The sequence below is a fragment of the Saccopteryx bilineata genome, chromosome 7 (assembly GCF_036850765.1).
Source record: "Saccopteryx bilineata isolate mSacBil1 chromosome 7, mSacBil1_pri_phased_curated, whole genome shotgun sequence".
Lineage (NCBI taxonomy): Eukaryota > Metazoa > Chordata > Mammalia > Chiroptera > Emballonuridae > Saccopteryx > Saccopteryx bilineata.
This window is the reverse complement of record NC_089496.1, coordinates 57,453,655-57,474,054: the sequence shown is the minus strand read 5'-3', so window position 1 is coordinate 57,474,054 and position 20,400 is coordinate 57,453,655. Positions and strand designations below refer to the sequence as shown.

General features: G+C 62.1%; 2 protein-coding genes across 3 annotated transcripts in view; one reads left to right on the top strand and one right to left on the bottom strand.

The window, feature by feature from the left end:
- ADCY1 (adenylate cyclase 1) overlaps positions 1-14,068 on the top strand; it is a 42,157-nt gene extending 28,089 nt beyond the window's left edge. The window contains exons 12-20 of one of the 2 annotated variants that reach the window (XM_066238704.1): positions 295-384; positions 716-972; positions 1,253-1,379; positions 2,169-2,285; positions 2,818-2,964; positions 3,395-3,493; positions 6,496-6,610; positions 8,063-8,187; positions 9,474-14,068. In XM_066238704.1, the coding sequence (XP_066094801.1) occupies positions 295-384; positions 716-972; positions 1,253-1,379; positions 2,169-2,285; positions 2,818-2,964; positions 3,395-3,493; positions 6,496-6,610; positions 8,063-8,187; positions 9,474-9,812 (1,416 nt within the window). In that variant the 3' untranslated portion in view covers positions 9,813-14,068. The remainder of the gene's footprint in view (positions 1-294; positions 385-715; positions 973-1,252; positions 1,380-2,168; positions 2,286-2,817; positions 2,965-3,394; positions 3,494-6,495; positions 6,611-8,062; positions 8,188-9,473) is intronic. The other variant, XM_066238705.1, reaches the window with a different exon arrangement.
- A 1,057-nt stretch (positions 14,069-15,125) lies between these two features.
- CCDC201 (coiled-coil domain containing 201) lies at positions 15,126-16,862 on the bottom strand (the record flags this gene model as incomplete). The annotated part of the gene is made up of 2 exons (XM_066240379.1): positions 15,126-15,225; positions 16,377-16,862. Coding segments are annotated over 2 exons (573 nt in total), but the record flags the coding sequence as incomplete, so codon positions are not given.
- Positions 16,863-20,400: the final 3,538 nt, after the last annotated feature.

The window sequence follows — 20,400 nt, the reverse complement described above, 5'->3', positions numbered from 1 at the left end:
CAGGACTCAACGTTATGAAAATGTCAGGTTAATCCATTCGGTTGGTTTTAGTGCCGGCGTCACCGTGCGGGGGACGGGGGAGGGGGGGCATCGCTCTTTTTAACTTAAAGATACCAGGTTTTCCGGCAAGTTTCCCAACTGGGAGAACCCGGCCAAGACCCGAGCGAGCGGGACGAGCGCGGAGAGACTCCCGCACGGAGTCCCCGCTCCTCCGTGCTGTGAATGATCTGCGCTGGACACGAGGCCCCCTGGAGCGAGAGGCTGTTTAGTTTAAAATGGTCTCGCTCTGCGCAGTGTTTCCCAGGGTGCCTGACCATCCAGATCCGCACCGTCCTGTGCATTTTCATCGTCGTCTTGATCTACTCCGTGGCCCAAGGATGCGTGGTGAGCCCCTCAGACACTCTACGGGGTGGGGCGCAGCGAGCGGACGCTGCGTGGGGCTGAGCGTGGCGAGCGGACAGTGCGTGGCGAGCGGACAGTGCGTGGGGCTGGGCGTGGCGAGCGGACGCTGTGCGGGGTGGGGCGTGGCGAGCGGACGCTGCGTGGGACTGGGCGTGGTGAACAGACGCTGCGCGGGGTGGGGCGTGGCCAGCGGCGAGGTGCAGGAGGAGGGGCGCCTGTGCAGAGCCACGAGGTGGCCGGACGGGGAGGAGGAGAGGTAGCTCTGGTCTTGAGTGAGTCCCCTCCCCTGCTTCTTGCCCTCGGTCCCCTCCAGGTGGGCTGCCTGCCCTGGGTCTGGAGCTCCAGTCCCAATGGGTCCCTGGTGGTGGTGTCATCCGGAGGCCAGAACACAGTGCTGTCCGCACCGCCCTGCGAGTCGGCGCCCCACGCGCTGCTCTGCGGCCTCGTGGGCACCCTCCCGCTCGCCATCTTCCTGAGGGTGTCCTCCTTGCCCAAAATGATCCTGCTGTCTGTGCTCAGCGCGTCCTACATCCTGGTCCTGGAGCTCAGCGGGTACACGCAGACCGGGGGGTAGGTGCGCCTCTCCCGCCGGAGCCGACCAGCGCTGGTGTCGGGGTGTCCGTGCCTGTGGCCGCATGTTCTGGTCGCTGGTTGGGGAAGTGTTTGGTGTGGTGGCTTCTCCGTTTCAGCCCCAGGTGTGGGAGGACCCCGGGTTCCGGGGATACGTGGCTCATCCTGGTCAGTCCAGGTGCCACTGTGGGGTCGCGTCTGCGGGGGGCTCGCTTCGGACGTGCCTCGTGTTCAGTGACAGCCTCGGTACTGACCGCATTTCTTCCTCATCTTCCCTAAGGGGCGGCGCCATCTCTGGGCGCAGCTTCGAGCCGATCGTGGCCATCCTGCTGTTCTCGTGCACGCTGGCCCTGCACGCCCGACAGGTGGACATTAAGCTGCGGCTGGACTACCTCTGGGCTGCGCAGGCAAGAAGAGCCCTTTTTGGCTTCCTTGGGGCGGCTCACAAAGGAGCCCCTCGGGCAGGGATCCCCAAACTACGGCCCGCGGGCCACATGCGGCCCCCTGAGGCCATTTATCCGGCCCCCGCCGCACTTCCGGAAGGGGCACCTCTTTCATTGGTGGTCAGTGAGAGGAGCATAGTTCCCATTGAAATACTGGTCAGTTTGTTGATTTAAATTTACTTGTTTTTTATTTTAAATATTGTATTTGTTCCCTTTTTGTTTTTTTACTTTAAAATAAGATCTGTGCAGTGTGCATAGGGATTTTTGTTCATAGTTTTTTTTATAGTTTGGCCCTCCAATGGTCTGAGGGACAGTGAACTGGCCCCCTGTCTAAAAAGTTTGGGGACCCCTGCCCTAGGGAGTGGGCATCAGCTGGCTGTGAGGGTGGGCGTAAGGAATGGGACCGGGATCAGAGGGCAGGCAACACAGGAAGGCTAGAGGGACAGCTCAGTGGTTGTGTGAGTAGTGAGTTCCTCACCCCAGAGGCACACTGCAGCACCCACTGCTCTCTCTGTCCCTGAGGGCTGGCCTGTTTTCTCTGTCCTTCAGCCTGTGTGCTCAGTTAGTGCCGGTCCTCAGCTTGCCCACTTCTGTGGCCAGGAGCTCTGAGCCCAGCCTTGTGGGGAGACCGCCACACCTGGTGCTGGGCTCTGGTGGGGCAGGGACGCCCTGTGTCAGGGCCCGGGTGGGCAGGGGCTCGGGGTGTGGCCACGCGGGGTGCTGGGTGAGACCCTGATGCCCCCTGCACCCCAGGCGGAGGAGGAGAGAGATGACATGGAGCGCGTGAAGCTGGACAACAGGCGGATCCTCTTCAACCTGCTGCCCGCCCACGTCGCCCAACACTTCCTCATGTCCAACCCCCGCAACATGGTGAGCACGCCGCCCACCGCGGGGCTCGGCCGGGCGCTGAGAGGCAGGGCGGGTATGGGGGTCCCAGGTCCTGCTCGTTACCTGTCCGTTCAGAGTCTCACTCGGCCACCCCCGAGGGCTGGCAGGCTCCTGGGAGGAATGAAGGTCCCAGAGGAGCGTCCTCCCGTTAGTCCCGGGAGAGAGCACAGCGCCACCGTCCCCGTGCTGAAGGGCAGCGGGAGGACCCTGGGCAGCGCTGCGGGGCCGGTCAGAACTCTCCATGGACCCAGCTGCCCAGTAAAGCCCTGGCCCACCGGCCCGCAGAGCAGGACTGACAAGCACTGAGAGTCACGTTGACCAGCCGGGCCTGAACTAGCTCCCAGTGCTCATTTCCGTCCTGGCCGCGGCCGCAGAGCCTCTTCCTGGCGCCTCCCCGGCCCCCCCACGCCCGCTGCGGGCTGCGTGACCCTGGGAACCAGTGCCGTCTGAGCCCCCCACATCTGTGGTCCGGCCCTGCAGCAGCCCCGTGGCTGACCTGACCTCTGACCCCCAGGACCTCTACTACCAGTCGTACGCCCAGGTGGGCGTCATGTTCGCGTCCATCCCCAACTTCAACGACTTCTACATCGAGCTGGACGGCAACAACATGGGCGTGGAGTGTCTGCGGCTGCTCAACGAGATCATCGCCGACTTTGACGAGGTGAGGGCGTGCCCACGGAGGGGCCGGGGCCGGACAGGGTGGGCGCTTGCGTCTGTGCTGCTGTCACCCCGGGTCCAGCTGGGTCAGGGGGCGGGGCCGCGCGGGCGCTGGGCCGGGAGCCGGGGCTGCGTCTGCCCCGGTGTGTAAGCACGGGCACGGTTGCGGCCTCACCTGTGGGCTGAGCGGCAGGCTCCTTGTGTCAGCCACGCCTGCGTCCCTCTCCCTGGGGGACCCTGCTCTCGTGGGGGGGGGGGCGTGAGCTGGAGCACGGGGGCTCGTTCTGCGTGTTCGCCTGGCTCCGCTTCCTCAGGCCCCCAGACCGTGCCTGGTGGTCCCAGCAGAGACGACACCCGGCATTCTGGACGTCTGCTTGTCACGGCGATTTGTCTAAAATGTGACCTGACGTTGAACGGTTCTGTTTCCAACCAAGCTCATGGAGAAGGACTTCTACAAGGACCTGGAGAAGATCAAGACCATCGGCAGCACCTACATGGCGGCCGTGGGGTTGGCACCCACCGCCGGGGCCAAGGTGAGTGCTGACGGGGGGACCTGCCCCGGGGACCGTCCCGGCTCTGCCCCCAAGCGCCCTGGGGCTCTGGCGGGCTCCCCGCTCGGCAGAGGGCTGCGGCCTGTGTGCCACCTTGCTGGGGACCAGCTCTCAACAGGCACAGCCTCCTTACTGCAGGTCAGCACAGAGGGCTCGTCCAGGGGTCCCACCCTTTCCCAGTGCACAGCTGAGAATAGGGTCCTCAGGTCCCCCCAAACCCAGAAAAAAGGGCAGGAAAAGAGAGGAAGATGTGAATAAAGAATGCAGTGAACGGAGAACATACACGACTGTGGGAGGTACGGGTCCAGCTGTCCCTTTAGGTGGGGGTGGTAACCACAACAGTCAGAAGACAGGCTGACAGAGAGGCTTAAAACACAGACCCACTGGCCCTGGCCGGTTGGCACAGTGGTAGAGCGTCAGCCTGGTGTGCGGGAGTCCCGGGTTCAATCCCCAGCCAGGGCACACAGGAGAGACGCCCATCTGCTTCTCCACCCCTCCCCCTCTCCTTCCTCTCTGTCTCTCTCTTCTCCTCCCGCAGCCAAGGCTCCATCGGAGCAAAAAGTTGGCCCGGGTGCGAGGATGGCTCTATGGCCTCTGCCTCAGACACTAGAATGGCTCTGGTTGCAACAGAGCGATGCCCCAGATGGGCAGAGCATCGTCCCCTGGTGGGCATGCCGGGTGGATCCCGGTTGGGCGCATGTGGGAGTCTGTCTTTCTCTGCCTCCCCGCTTCTAACTTCAGAAAAATACAACCCCCCCAAAAACAAAACAAAACAAAAACAGACCCAGCTGGGTTTTCTACAAGAAACACGTTTTAAACGTAAAGACACACAGAGATGCATTAACAATAAAAGGGTGCGAGAACCGTGTTGGCAACAGTGCCCAATTCATGCAGCATCGTGGTTTCGGACGGAGCAGACTTCAGGTCAAGGAGATTCACCAGACGGAGACAAGGGTCATCTCACCACGTTGTCAGAGTCACCTTCCAAGAAATAACAATCTCCACGTGTCTGCTCTGAGCAGGGACTCGGGACATGGGAGGAACAGCTGGTAGGATTTTCAGGAGAAGAAAAGTGAGAAGAAGGAGACGAACCCACTGCTCGCGGTGACGCTCAGTGCTGGGCGGACCCCACGGGCTGGAAATCAATGAAGATCGTGGAGCCAACCAGCAGTTACAGCAGAGCCGCGGGATGTGAGAGTCGTCTACGCAAGATGGCGGCTGCCCTGCCCACCAGGAGCCAGGACCTGGGAGATGAAGCTAAAAACACATGGCTCCGTATTTCCATGCTCCCCCGCCCCCCAGTTAAACAGCCGCCGTGAACCTAACTGCGCACAGGGTCTCTGTGAGAACCGCCGGTCTCGGGCGCGGGCTGTCCAGGTGGGGGGGTCCTCGTGCCTGCGTGGACACACCCAGGGCTGTTAAAGTGCCGGTTATCCCCGGCTGACCTGTGGACTTTAGTGCGATCCCAGTCGGAAGTCCAGCGGGATGTTTTGTGATATCAGCTGACCGAGCCTGAGTTTATGTGGAATCCAGGGACCCAGGACAACGCTGACCAGTAACAAAGTGGAGGTCGGCTGTCACCCGACTTCAGGGCTGTGTATGTCTGTGGTTAGTCAATGGGAACCCTTCCTGTCCCGGGCTCAGTGTCTGCAAACCTGAGACTGCTCTGAAAAATGTCAGTGACTCTTTTATTTATTTTTATTTATTTTATTTTAGTGAGAGGAGGGGAGGCAGAGAGACAGACTCCCGCATGTGCCCCAACCAGGATCCACCCGGCATGCCCACCAGGGGAGGATGCTCTGCCTGTTTGGGGTGTTGCTCTGTTGCTTAGCAACAAGCTCTTCTCAGCACCTCAGGAGGCCATGGAGCCGTCCTTAGTGTTTGGGGCCAACTTGCTCCAATAGAGCCATGGCTACAGGAGGGGAGAGGGAGAGAAGCAAGAGGGGGAAGGATGGAGAAGCAGATGGGCGCTTCTCCTGTGTGCCTTGACTGGGAATTGAACCTGGGACATCCACACACCAGGCCGACGCTCTACCACTGAGCCAACTGACCAGGGCCTCAGTGACTCTTTTAATGTTTTGTTTTTGTGTGGTTTTTTTTTTTTTTTTTGTGACAGAGAGAGGCACAGGAAGGGAGAGAGATGAGAAGTATCAATTCTTCATTGTGACATCTTAGTTGCTCACTGATTGCTTTCTCATATGTGCCTTGATGGAGGGGGAAGGGGGCTACAGCAGAGTGAGTGACCCCTTGTTCAAGCCAGCAACCTTGGGCTCAAGCTGGTGAGCCTTGCTCAAACCAGATGAGCCCAGGCTCAAGCTGGTGACCTCGAGGTTTTGAACCTGGGTCCTCTGCGTTGCAGCCCGATGCTCTGTCCACTGCGCCACCGCCTGGTCAGGCAGGCCTCAGTGGCTCTTTTAAAAAAAGCTTTTGTTTGCCAAGTTTGAGGACTAGTAAAATAACCCTTAAAAAAGAAAAGTGAGAAATCTCGTGTGTGTGTGTTTTTTTTTTAATTTTAAATGTATAGTTGTCATTGTTTTGCAGAAGAAAGGATCTTTTAACAGCACCAAGCGATGGCAGGTGCCCAGGCAGGGATGGAGCGAGGGGGGGGGCTGCTTCTTGGGGGGGGTCTGTGGGCCTGTCTTACTCGTTTATGACGTGGCGATGATGGGGGCCTAGCAGGACCGGGGGCACCTGGTCTCCCGCTCACAGGGCTGCCCCCTCGCAGCCTGGGCTGGGCCTGGGCTCAGCCGGCCTCTGTCTCCATCTCTCGCCCGTCGAATGGGGTGTGCAGAGCGCCCCGAGGCAGCCGGAGGGTTTGGGTTAGGGTGCAGACCAGCCCGCCCTGGGGGCACAGGACGGGTCGCCTCCGGGGGCTGTCGTGTTTATGTGGGGTCCCGAGCCCTCCAGGGCTACAGGTTGGGCCCCCCACCTGCTCCGCGGCCCCTCGTTCCGCTAACGTAGAGCCCACGTCTGCTCACATCCAGGCTAAGAAGTGCATCTCCTCCCACCTCAGCACGCTGGCGGACTTCGCCATCGAGATGTTCGACGTCCTGGACGAGATCAACTATCAGTCCTACAACGACTTCGTGCTCCGTGTGGGTACGTGGCGCTGTCTTCCTGCACCCACGCCGGGGGCTGGCGGCTGGGCCCTCCCCCGGGGAGCAGGGGTCTCGACAGAGGAGGGGGACATCGCCAGAGGGACAGCGTGGGGACGCAGGGACAGCTGTCCCAGAAAGCTGGGTGTTCGTGTCCAGCTCACGGAACACACAGAATTCTTGGTTTTCATTGAGACGCCCCTCTGAGTCCACACCTGGCTGGGGGAGGCGCTCTGTGTCCTGTGGCTGACCCCTAAGGCCGCCCAGTCCTGTGTGGGGGAAGGGCTGGGGGAGGGGTCCTCGTCCTCTGGCCCCTCCCCCTCCGCCTGTGAGTGAGGAGGGGAAGCTCTAGGAATCTGACCACCTTCTTGACTTTTACAAAATGGTAGGGTCTGTTTTAGTCTTAAATTCAGTTTTTTTTCTGAGATGAAGACAGTACCGGAAAAGTTCCTACTAGTTCAGGATAGAGTCAAACAGGAGATTGATGGTTGTTTCAGAATTTAAGCGTCTATTTTGCCTTAAAAACAGACCAGAGGGCTGGGTCAGCATGTGGGGGCGGGAGCGGGTGACCCTCAGTGGGTGGAGTTCGGGTGAACTTGAACCAGCTCTGCGTCCCCCCCCCCCCCCCCCCCCCCCCCCCCCGTGTGGGCCTGAGACAGACGGGCGGAAGCTGGTGCCTCCCTTGGGCCGTGGCAGCAGACCCGTCTGAGGGTTCGTCAGGGATTCCCCCAGACAAGCCCAGACACTGTGACATTGGCAGGTCACAAGGCAGGCTGGACCCTGGCTCAGTCTCGTCCACGTGGACCGGGGCATCCTGTCGGTGGTGGGGTTCCCTCTGACCCCCAGCCACGGAGGTAGTGGTCGCCCCGGGGCTCCTCTCGGGGTCCCACGTTTACCTGGCCGTGGTGGAGCTCACACTGCAGAGTTCTGCCCCCCCCTTCCCCGGCCCCACTGCCCAGGTTCTGGGGGGCTGACTAGACTCGTGTCTGTATCGTTACTGGTGCCACTGGCTGAGCTAGAAAGAGCAACATGGGAGAACGGGATGGGAAGACGGTTCTACGGTGATGGACACTTCGTGTTCCTCCCGGGCCCCCGGGCCCTGAGTCCCATAAAGAGAAGGGGCTCCATCCCCCCAAAGCATCCCGAGGTGCTGTGATCAGTTCTGGGCCTCTCACCCCAAACAGCTGTGAGGCCCCACCCAGGTAGCAGGCAGGAGCCCTGATCTTTCCGGGGAGGGCTCTCCAGGGGCACAGGTGGTCCCACCGAGGGAGCGGTCAGCCTCCGGGCAGGACTCGGCACGGACGCTGTCCTCGGGTCAGGACGGAGCTGCACCCGTGAGGCAGGGGCTCCTGCTCGGGGAGCATTGAGCTGGGTGACCCCAGGAGTCCGTGGTCCAGAAGGGGTGGTGCCATGCCCTGGAAGCACCCCCCGAACCCCACGTGGTGGTATCCTCCAGGCATAAACGTTGGCCCCGTGGTGGCTGGAGTGATCGGGGCTCGCCGGCCGCAGTATGACATCTGGGGAAACACGGTCAACGTGGCCAGTCGGATGGACAGCACCGGGGTCCCCGGCAGAATCCAGGTCAGTTCAGTCCCAAGTCCACCAGGCAGCAGCACCGTCCCGCAGGCCGAGACCCAGGCCAGGGATTCACTGACCAGCGGCCATGGCACGCTCGGGTCCGCACGGTCCCGGTCAGGCCGGCCACGCGTGTCCGCACGCACTTCTGGGTTCTTTCGTTGGAGGGACGCTCACTGAGGACCTGCTGCATGTTTCAGGGGCCAGGACAGGAGCTGGTGGGACAGGCCAAGTCCTTTGTAGGGAGGCACTACTGTCCAGTGAGGGGCAGGGTGGCGTGTGGGCTGGCTGGCTGGGATGACCGCCCCGAGGATGCAGGAGCCGGGTCCTGGGTGGATAAAGACACCAGAAATAGGCCACGGGGGGGGGGGGGGTGTCTCCTCCAACGTGCTGTGGACACTTCCCATGGAGTCCAGGGCCGGCAGGAGGGGGCTGCTGGGCTTGTCCCATCAGGGACCCTCGGAGTCCCCTGTGCTGTCGTCCTTCCCGGGAGGGGCCAGCGTCACGTCCTTCCTGGGGGGGGCCAGCGTCACGTCCTTCCCAGGGGAGGGGCCAGCGTCACGTCCTTCCCAGGGGAGGGGCCAGCGTCACGTCCTTGGGGGGGGCAGCGTCACGTCCTTCCCAGGGAGGGGGCAGCGTCACGTCCTTCCCAGGGAGGGGGCAGCGTCACGTCCTTCCCAGGGAGGGGGCAGCGTCACGTCCTTCCTGGGGAGGGGGCAGTGTCACGTCCTTCCCAGGGGAGGGGCCAGCGTCACATCCTTGGGGGGGGGGCCAGCGTCACGTCCTTCCCAGGGGAGGGGCCAGCGTCACGTCCTTGGGGGGGGCAGCGTCACGTCCTTCCCAGGGGAGGGGCCAGCGTCATGTCCTTCCCAGGGGAGGGGCCAGCGTCACGTCCTTCCCAGGGGAGGGGGCAGCGTCACGTCCTTCCCAGGGGAGGGGCCAGCGTCACATCCTTCCCAGGGGAGGGGCCAGCGTCACGTCCTTCCCAGGGGAGGGGCCAGCGTCACATCCTTCCCAGGGGAGGGGCCAGCGTCACGTCCTTCCCAGGGGAGGGGCCAGCGTCACGTCCTTGGGGGGGGCAGCGTCACGTCCTTCCCAGGGGAGGGGCCAGCGTCACGTCCTTCCCAGGGGAGGGGCCAGCGTCACGTCCTTCCCAGGGGAGGGGGCAGCGTCACGTCCTTCCCAGGGGAGGGGCCAGCGTCACGTCCTTCCTGGGGAGGGGCCAGCGCGGCTGCAGGAGGAGCGGAGGCCCGGATGTTGCCTGACGGTCACGGCCACCTTCCTGCCCACAGGTGACCGAGGAGGTGCACCGGCTGCTGCGGCAGGGCGCGTACCACTTCCTGTGCCGTGGCAAGGTCAGCGTCAAGGGCAAGGGCGAGATGCTGACCTACTTCCTGGAAGGCAGGGTTGACGGAAACGGCTCGCAAACCAGGTCCCTGAGCTCGGAGCGGAAGATGTGTCCTTACGGGAGAGCTGGCCTCCAGACCAGACTGGCTGTGGGCCGCCCTCCCGTGACCCCCATGGCCAGCCTCCCGGTTGTAGCCGGGCTTGGGGCTCTGCAGGGCTCGGGGCTCGCCCCCCGGCCCCCCGACCCGCCCCCGCCCCCAGGAGCCGCTGGGAAGGAGGCTTAGTGGAGCCCATGCTGGCCGCTGGGAGCACAGGGCGGAATGCTTGGGCCTCGGTCGCTCCAGGAGGACCAGCCCGGCCAGCAGAGCAGGGCCGGGCCAGTGGTCAGGCTGGAGCAGGGGCGCTGTCCAGGCAAGACCCAAGGCAGCTGGGCAGTGACTCGGGGAGGGCGACCCCGCCTGCACGGACACGAGGCTTTGCGGCAGCTGTGACGGCCCCATCCTGTCCTCGGTGCAGAGGGAGGCCGCAGCCCAGGGTGGCCAGGTCAGCACAGGCTCTGGGGACCTCCAGTGTATCCGCCGGGGCCGCAGGCTGACGGAGCCACGTGTGGCTGGTTGGTTGTGAGCAGGCCGCACGAGCCCGGGGCGGCGGTCAGGCCTTGCTTCTGGCTGTGAGGGAGGGCTGGGACCAGGCCCGCGGGGCCCTGGACGTGTGGCCTGGGGAGAACTGAGGGTTCCCGGTCCCGCTGTGCGGAGGGAGGTGTGGCTGCCCATTTCTCAAGAGTCGGCTGTGCTGAGAGCCAGAGGCAGGCCTCTTGGATGCTGGGCCTGCACCACACGTTTGTTGTGACCAGTGTGTCCTGTTCTGTGTGGGCCCCCCAGCCCTGCCCGGAAGCCCGGGCGCCCTGCTCTGTCCGGTCACTGTGCTGGGGGGTCAGTGCTTTCCGAGGGGCCTCTGGGTCCCTGTATGTTGAATGGCAGTGCCAGGCTTCGTTGACTTTGGAAACAAGTGATGCTTACCGGACGTTTTCTTGGCGGGCAGTGTGCTTCGGAGTTTGCGGTGGTCAATCTCCAGGTCCCCGTGCGGTCAGCAGGGACAGTGACTGCACCTGGGTCTGTGGTGTGAGACGTGGCCTCCTGTTTGGGGAAGCTGTGACCCCCACTCAGCGGGGATGGCACCAGGTCACGTGGGTGGGCAGTGGGCGGGATGGGACCGCCCTCCTGAGGACCTCTGTGTTGGCCAGCGACAGCCATCGCTCCGTTCAGAAGCAGGTGGGTGGACAGGACGCGGCCCCCCGCCCCACTGAGCTGTGACGTTGTTGCCGCATAGCAAAGGGCGCTTTGCAGAGAGGGGCGTGCAGGTGGGACGCAGCTGGGGAGAGGACCGCGCTATCCAGGGGCTCGCGTGACTTGGGAAGTGGGGGAGGGCGTCAGGGTGGTCAGGACAACGCAGAGCTGGGCACGGTGGCTCTGGGGCGAGGGAGCTGCCGCTGCCACCGCGGAGGTAGCGGTCATCATCCTACAGCCCTGGGCGCTGAGTTTGGCCAGATGTCCTGTGAGACTCTGGGTGGGACCTGGGTCCACTGAACCACGTGCACAAGGCCGTGACAGGCGGCGACGGTTCTGCCTGGCGAGGTCCCCAGGAGCCGCGCGCCCGCCATCAGCAGCCCCGAGCCCGCCTGCCCCTGCGAGGCAGGACGCACAGCCACAAGCCCCTGGGGTTGAGGAGAAGCACCTCCTCTCGTTTGTGATACGACTGTCGTGTTGCCTTATTTACTTTTGATCTCGTACAACGTCCACGCGCAGGTGCGAGGGCCGCCAGCGGGCACCCTGGCCGACTCGGAAGCTCTGTAAATAGCTCGCCGGTGCCGGTGCCCTCGTCACTCCCACCAGACGAGGGGCAGCCGCCCCGACGCGTGATGCTTCTAACGCATTGCACCCCTGCTCGGCCGTCCTCGCCCCTGTGGCATGACCCCCGGCGTCCCCGTGTGACCCTGCGCGTCCCTGCATGACACTTGCATGCCCAGCCTCAGTAGAGCAGAACGTAGCCTGAACTTCCAGACGCTTCCACAGACCGCCGACCTGGGCCGGTGCCCTCCGCGGTGTCCGTGTGCAGACCCAGCCACCCAGACCTGCTGTGTCCTCCAGACTCCAAAGCCACCAGGGCTTTCAGAGGCCTGGTGTCCCCAGAAGCAATAACTAACTCTAAATGCAGAGACGGGTCTGGCCCTGCGTAGACTGCTGACTCTGAGAGAGGCAGGTGCCCACACTGAGGGTGCTGTGGGCACCCCCACTTCCCACCTTCCTGCAGACCCAGCTCGGCGGGCTCTTCTTGTGGGGTTAGCTCTCTGCACCTCGGGCTTGGGGAGCAGGGGCCAGTGTGAGCCCGTCCGGTCATCTTTGGGGCTGTCCCATCGTCCAGGACACCTGTCTCCGTGGCCGACAGGCCGCCGTGGGCTCTGGCCTTGGGCGGGACCTGCCAGCCTCCAGACGCCAGGCCTGTGTCCCCGGATAGGAATGCTGTGCGTCTTCCCGACCACCACCTCCAAGTAGCGTCCAGCCCTGCCCCCTCTGGCACTCAGAGGGAAGGGCCGGGTCAGCCCGAGTGTCGTGTTCCTGGGACCCGTCTTGGTTCTGGTGTGTGCCTCCTTCTGTGCTGGGTGTCCCTGTGACCCCCTGAGTCACAGGATCCTGCTGGCCTGTTTTGTGTGGTGGGCCCTGTCCGAGACATGTGTGCACAGCCGGTCAGCCAGGGGCCGCCCGGGGCAACAGGCTGCCGTGGGCTCTGGGCTTGGGCTCTTCTGATTCTGGAAACATGCAGCCCGTGGGCTCTGTGTGTGGTGACACCCGGTACCCGACTCGCCCGTCTTGTCATGGTTTCCGTTAACAAAAACAACAAACGTAAAAAAACCAACCACCCCAAACCCAGCCTTTCTAGAGGCAGCTGTTTCAAAGGGCCGGTTTGGTCTCGAGGAGCAGGCTGTGCAGCTGGAAGCCTGAGCCAGCGGTCCGTCCCTCTCGGTCATCACGGCTCCAGGCTCCCCAAAGAGTGGACGATGACGTGACGTTTCCTCAGGGGGTGTTGGGCGCAGTCACCTTTTCAGGACCTCAGGCCGAGGGTGGGTCTAGGTCACACGCCGGGCTGTGTGCGAGGACAGAGCTCAGTGGGGGGACCGCACCCCGTGCTGCTGGCATCAGACGCGACCGAACGGATGCCCCACACGTCACACACCTGGGTGCAGGTCAAGTTCCTGACTCCTGGTCAGAGCTGCCCGGGGTCCTTGTCACCTGCTGGCCTGCTGTAGGGGCTCAGTGTCTCTTCTTCGGGATGAGAAGGCACCCAGGAGCAGGTTCACAGGGATCATGATGGTGGGGAGGAGTTGGGGACCCGAAGAGAGGTGTCTGGCCGTCCCCCAAACCCTGAGTCTCATGGTACTGGCAGCTTAGACTTCAGGAGTTTCAGGCACTTACTGAAAATCGACGTTTAGATGGAGGGGTAACCCAGACCAACCACCAGGAGCCCTGTCCGGCCTCTCGGGCCTCACCGGGCCGGGCGGTCTGCGGGAATAGCCACCAGACGCTGCGTCTGGGCCCGACACGCCCAGGGCACGCCAGCCAGCCAGCCCTCGTCTCTGCCTCCCACCAGCAACACCCCCCAACCCCGGGCACGAAGCACATGTCTCAGGGGACCGTCCCCTCGTCCCGGGAACCCCGAGGGAGCCTGCTGCCCCCTCCCACAGTGGGAGCCCCTCCCAGCACTGTCCTGCGGGGGAGGGGGCAGTTTGCCTTCAAGCCCTGGAAACACCGTGGACACCCAAGCCATGCGCATGCGGGCCGCGTGCCCTGCCTTCCCGAGTGTGTGACTTCAGCTCCCGTCTGGAATCACCCAGCATGCACAGCCAGGGGCAGCGCCCGTGGGCCATCTGCTGGCTGGCTGCAGAGCGCCCCCCACAGGGCGTCCCCGGCAGGGCGGGTCCTGGAGCCGAGCTCCTGCGCACGCCGCACGCCCCGTTCACACCAATCGCACACCGCCTTGCACAAGCGAAGATACGGAATGTAACCACCTCTTAGCGGTAGAACCCTTCTCCTCTAGGTGAGGACCACGCCTGCCGTGGGGTGTCTGTCCTCTGTGGGAGCGGAGTGTGGAGGCCTGGTAGGGTCGTCCCTCCACAGGGACACGGAATGGTGGCACGGGGCGTGGCCTCCCCCCAGGACAGCTCAGTGAGCATGCTTTGTTACACGTGAACACGGATGACGGAATGACAACCCGGTGTCACCTCCCCCCTGGTAGATTTGTATGATCAATACGGGTCTATTTTTATGTCAACTGAACACTGTAGAACACCCTCCCGTCTTTTCCAAGATTGTTAAACCTTGAGACAAGTCATTGAATAACTCGTCCTATTTTTATTTTAAAAAAACAAGCGAATGGACTGAAATGTTAAATGTGAATGTACGTTTCTTAATCGCAACTTTTCTACTGAGTGCACTAGCCTTTCTGGAATCTTATTTAACAAAAAGTAAAGGAAAAAAATTGCTTGACTAAACTCGTGGGCATTTTAATTGACAAGCAGATGCTGGAAGGACACTGCTGCCTGTGTCTGACCCGCAGGGCACTCTGTGGTCAGTTAGGGCGCCCCCCCATACGCTCCTTCCCTGCTGAGGACCCTGGAAGGGATGTGGTGTTTCCAGGGAGACGGGGTTTGCTGTCAGCATCCCATAGTCCAGAAACCCTGACCTTGCCCGCCTGTGCCACCTACGTGTCCGGTGTCCACCCAGCACGAGAGGGTTTGGGCGCCCACTTAGCCTGCCCCAGCAGCGAGCTCGGCCGGCCGGCCGGTGTTCCTGAGAGCAGCTGGGCTGCCCGACAGGCCCGGACCAGGGCACAGGAGACATCAGCAGGTTTTTAGCAGGAGAAAGACAGACGGTGTCACACACAGTGAGGGGCAGATGAGAACATCTATAAGAAGACCCAAGACCCAGCTCTGAACTTAGGGCCACAGTGCGTCCCAGAAAGACGGGTCTTGGGGTGCTTTCTGCGTCACTGAAGCGGAGGGGACGCCTGTTTCTCCTTCTCCAGAGTGTGAGGGTCAGAAATGCCTCTGACCCTTTGGGGGTCCGGGGACTCCGTGCTGGGGAGGGACAGCCCCCACTGAACAGCACCTGCACCTGCAGGTCCCAGAGACCCTCGGGTTAGGAGCCCTGGCTCGGGGCTTTTTCTGGGGTGACATCCTGAGGCCACGATGTGGGCTGCTACCGCCTTTGCCCAGCCTGAGTTCCCTGGCCTGGATCTGCGAAGACGGCAGGGAGTCCTGGACGCTTGGAGGAGCAGGGGCGGGCGGGGCTATGCCGGTGGGCGGGGTTATACCATGTCTGGGCACCTGCCTGCCCCCCCCATGATGGCGCCTCTCAGGACCACACTGGGATCTGAGCAACAAGAACAAGATCTTTATCAACAAACAGCTCCCACCCTACCCGAGTGCACACTGTGTGTGTGGGAGGGTCACATCCCGAGGACGGTGTGGGTTTGCAGGCAGAAGGGTGGATGGAGGGGCAGGTGGACGGAGGGGCGGGCGGGCGGAGGGGCGGGCAGCTGAAGCACGCTCTGCGGTCACTCGTCCTGCATGGTGAGCTCGTGATGGGTGGCCTTCTCGATGCTCAGCAGCTGGCGGGCCTCCCACTGCCTCACGCGCTCTGTCTGCGGGAGGGGCGGGCTCTCAGAGGGACGCCTGCAGGGCGCTGGCTCTCGCTGGGGGGAAAGCCCACACCGCAGACCCCACCGGCCAGCGCTCAGGCACCGTCTGGGTGGTGAGCTGGAGTGGCTGGAACAGCCCGTGCGGACCCCACGCCCAAGCAGGGCGCTGTGACCCCGTGATGGAGCCAGCAGGCCCAGGACAGCTGTGAGGACAGGCAGGGTCAGGACCCGAGGAGCTGAGTCTGACCTGGGCACAGAGAGGTGGCCAGGGAGGGGAGGGAACAGGACCGAGAGGGTCAGCTGGGGGTGTGGGAGGGCTGCTTCTGCAGACACAGTGTCTGGCTGGCAGTGGACAGCCCATGTCTCAATGTTACCCAGAGGCCCCTCTTCCCACAGCTGCAGGGGAGGGGGGCCCAGGACAGTGCGGGGGATGACAGGGCAGGGTGACCTCTTCTGCTGAACAAGACAGGGGCTCAAACGGAGCCTGGTGGTGTTGGGGGGGTGGAGGCAGACCACACGGGGTGTGTGTCAGGGCTGGACCTCAGAGGACAGGCTTGGAGGATGCGGGAAAGGAGGTGGCCCACCCCTCAGCGAAGGCAGCCCCTCCAGGGCTGGGCGGGCGGGGCAAGTGGTCTCCCCAGCAGGCAGACCCTCTCAGAAAACTTCTGGGACAAGATGTTGGTGGGACACTGGGGGCTGGAAGCAGAGCTCAGAGCAGGACAGGGACCCGGGACCCTCCCACTGACCATGACATGGGACCCTTGGTGACACTGGGGGTGGCTGCAGGAGTGTGCAGGGACACAGGGCAGTGAGCGGCTGTCTGGGGCTCCTACGTCACCCTGTCTTGTCCCCAGGGCCCGGGAAGGTCTATAACAGTGTGCTGAGGAGGCTGGGGAGGGAGGGGGTGGTGGGGCACATATTTTAATGGCACAAGCGATGGGTCCTCCCTCCCAGAGAGGGGTCCAGACATTAGAAAGGTCACCTGGTGCCTGTGACCACACCATGCCCGCACCAAAGTCCTTCAGTGTGAGAGAAGGGCTCTTGCTCCCAAGTGTCACAAGCTACCTCCCAGAAGACCCAGACCTCCCGGGGACGGGGACAGGGACAGGGCCAGGGCTGGGGTCAGGGCCAGGGCCAGGACTGGCAGGGCCTACCACAGCCGCCAGCCTCCTCCGGCCCCGCTGCCTCCGCCTGGCGGGGTTTGGGATCCCCGGCAAGCCCACGTTTCCCGTCCAGCCTCCTGGGGACTCTTCCTGAGGCTCCTTTAGCTGTCGCCGTCCCCGCCGCTGCCGCTGGCTGACCTCGGCTGGCCCCGGTGGCTCTTCCTCAGGAGCCCAGGGGTCTGTGTTGGGTCCTAGCTGCCCGTTGGACTCCTCGGAGGCCCAGATGGTAGAGAGCCGCCTCTTTTGTTCGGGGGATGGCAAATGCTGCGAAGAGTGTGCAGGCAGTGGGGACCCCTCCCCAGGGCCCCTCCCCCAGCGGTAGGAGATGCGGCCCAGTGAGCTCCCACGCCAGTGACGGGAGCCTTCTTCGGGGGTGCTGTGCTTTGGGACGAGGACCTCCTCGTCCTCGGAGGAACTCCATTCAGAAGCCTGTGGAAACGGAGCACAGAGGTGGCAGGGATCTGAGCCGATGGACAGTCACTGAACCCCGTTTGGAGGTACACATATTGTTGTGGGGGGGAAAAATGTACAAAGCGTCAATGAAATCAGCTTCAAGCGTAAACTCGACATAGAAAAGCAAGATCGTGGACAAACACGGCAGGTGTGTGCGCCTGACATGCAGTCACGCAAGGCGGGGGCCATGTCCTCCAGGCAAGTGTCCCTGTTCAGCACTGGGGGCCGCCAGGTCTCTCTCTCTGTCTCTGTCTCTCTGTGTCTCTGTCTCTGTCTCTGTCTCTCTCTCTCTCTCTCACACACACACACACGGCATGCATGGGAATGGCACAGGCCCATTTGCTCCTAATAGGAGCCGTTCTGAACTCACCTAACGAGCTGAACGGGACCGATAACTGAGCTGGTGACCTGGCCTATTCTTTCACAGAATCATATTGATGTAACGGGGAGCTCCAGGTCAGTTCAGTGTTGTCCTGCAAACAGCCTCAGGACAGAAGACAGGTGCCACACCCGGAGGAAGTGTTTCTGTTTTTGTTTTTTCCCCCCTTGTTTCACGTTGTTGGGACCGGTTGGTCATTTGGAAAAAACCCCGGAACAGCGGCAGACCCATGTCCCTAGCTCCTGTCTTATCGTAAAATAAGTGACAAGGCGTTGTGTATTGTAGTCTTTAAACACTCATCGCTTACTCAGAAAAAGAAGAATTTAAAACGCCTTCCATCACATCCTTTACCAAGAAAATTCCACTCGGACATAAAATTTAAGTGTAAAAAAAACAAAGGCATAAAAGTCTTGGAAGGAAACACTGGCCACTCCTCCGTGCACTGGTCAGAGGTCGGCCTCCCGATAACTCACAACCCAGAAGCCAGGAAAAGGGAAAATAAAGCTAAACGAAAATAAATATCATCTGAGAAAACCTCTGTGCAGCACAGCAGGGGCTTCAACAACTTCTTATCTCTGGGCTTTTGTTTTTTAACACGCTGATAAGAGCTCCACATTTTGGGTAGAGTTTTTTTTTTTTTTTAAACGGAGGACAAATAAAAATCTGAAGACATTCTAGAAGCAGCTAAAAAACGGTGTTTTCCTACCGGAGGCTGGGCAGAGGGCAGCGGTCACCGGGTGACCGGGTCTCACCCACGTGTGAATAAAGAGCCCTTTGGTCTGACGAGGGGACAGAAGTCCCCGACCCGGTGGGGGTGGCCTCCGGGCTGCAGCGCAGGGTCCGAGGTCGGGTCCGCACTCACCTGGGGACATTACCTGCACTGCACCGCCGCTCACCGGAGCCTGAGCACCGCTGTCCCTGGTCCCAGCTCTTCCGCCCCCCCCCCCCAAAGGCCCAGCGGACACGCGGCAGCGGCAGGGGGGCGGTCCCTGGCTCCTCCGGGTCCCCTCGGCTGCTGGGCTCGCCCTCTGGATTTGGGCCGGGCCCAGGGAGGTGGGTAGGGGTCTTGGGACAGAGGGGCTGGGGGCGACTCGGGGCGGGGCCCGGACCCAGACCCCCGTGTCAGTGTGGAGCCACGACTTGGTGGGCCGGTGTCCCCAGCGCCGCCCCTCCCCCCTACCGGCGCGCTCCCCCCACACCTGTGCCCCCGCACTGGGCCCACCTGCGCCCCCGGCTCCATCCCGCTCCCCGCGGCTGGGCGCCCTGAAATACCGGCAGCCTCCCCAGCGCAGGCCCGGCCAGGTGTGCGGGAGCTCACCTGTAGAGAGTTTCCACCTGACGACCCCGTGCTGCGCAGGCGCAGAAGGCGCAGGGCGGGCCACGCCCAGCGGGGCGGCACCTGGTGGGTTCCCGTCTCCCCTGCTAGGAATTGGGGTGCCCGTGGCCTCTCAGTGACCTTCCCCAACCGCTCGGTGTGCGGCCAGCACCCAAGGCCTGGGGTCGCCATCCCAGTTCAGTCCCCAAGGCAACAAGGCCAAGGCGTTCCATGTCGTGTCCCGAGGGCAGCGGAGGGCCTCGGACTGTGGGGGCTCAGCGTCCACACTGCGCAGAGCGCTGTCCCCTGACCATCGGGGGAGGGCACTGAAGAGGAAGCGATGCAGAGGCCGCTGTGAGTGCGGTTCTTACACAGCCCCCCCCCGGGGGGGCTGTTACTCCCAATAACCCCCATCTCAGGGAGGGGACCCGGGCGGGGGTAGGGGGACTGCTCAGGGTCATTCAGTGGTGCCTGGCCAACCTGGCTGAGCACCCGGCCCGCCTGATCCCAGAGTCCCTGCTCTGGCTACTCTCGTTAGAAATAGCACCTTAACACTGGACCCTGGCTGCTGGGTCGCTCTGCTACTTGGGGCGGAAGGATTTTGTCACCCGCTCTCTCCTTTCTCTGTACATTGAAGAGAGATCTGAGGTGCTATACCAACCCTTTGAGTCCCCTGGATCCTGGGGCCCCAGGGTTCCGAAGGCAGGGGCCTCCATCATGGTCCTGTCCAGTCAGTATGGACCGCTCAGCCCCACTGTGCCCAGTCCCAGCGGCAAGGGGCCTCCTTACGTGCTGCCAGGGTTCCCCAGGACAAGACCCTCTGACTGCAAGTCATCGGAGGCCAAAGGGCGAGGGCACAGGAGGCCTTTGAAAGAGGGGTCCCATTTCAGGAAGCTCAGGCGGTGACCATCCCGGTCTCTGCTGTCCCGGGACGGGGCGTCATCTTTAAGAGCCCATTAGTAACAGTGAGCAGAGCCAGGAGAAGCATGCTGATTCCCCAAATTAGGGCGCGTCCCAGAGCAGAAATACTTTGCAGCCAGTAATCTGTGTGTGTGTCCACATGTATGCACATGTGCACGTGTGCACACCCATGTGTGCACGTGCCTGTAGATGCACACCTATAGACAAGATGTCCGTAATATGTGGAACAGAAAAAGGCTGCACAACTGATGGTCTAGTGTGATGTCATTTCAAAAACTGCACACACACTACAGAGACATATACATATCCCAGGTGCACACACATCCCGGTGCACACACGTCCCAGATGTACACACGTCCCAGGAACACACACATCCCAGGTGCACACATGTCCCAGGAACACACACATCCCAGGTGCACACACATCCCAGGTGCACACACATCCCGGTGCACACACGTCCCAGATGTACACACGTCCCAGATGTACACACATCCCAGGTGCACACACGTCCCAGATGTACACACATCCCAGGTGCACACACATCCCAGGTGCACACACGTCCCAGATGTACACACGTCCCAGGAGCACACACGTCCCAGATGTACACACGTCCCAGGAACACACACGTCCCAGATGTACACACGTCCTAGATATACACACGTCCCAGGAACACACACATCCCAGATGCACACACATCCCAGATGTACACACGTCCCAGGAACACACACATCCCAGATGTACACACGTCCCAGATGTACACACATCCCAGGAACACACACATCCCAGATGCACACACATCCCAGATGTACACACGTCCCAGGAACACATACATCCCAGGTGCATACACGTCCCAGATTTACACACGTCCCAGGAACACACACATCCCAGATGTACACACGTCCCAGATGTACACACGTCCCAGATGTACACACGTCCCAGGAACACAC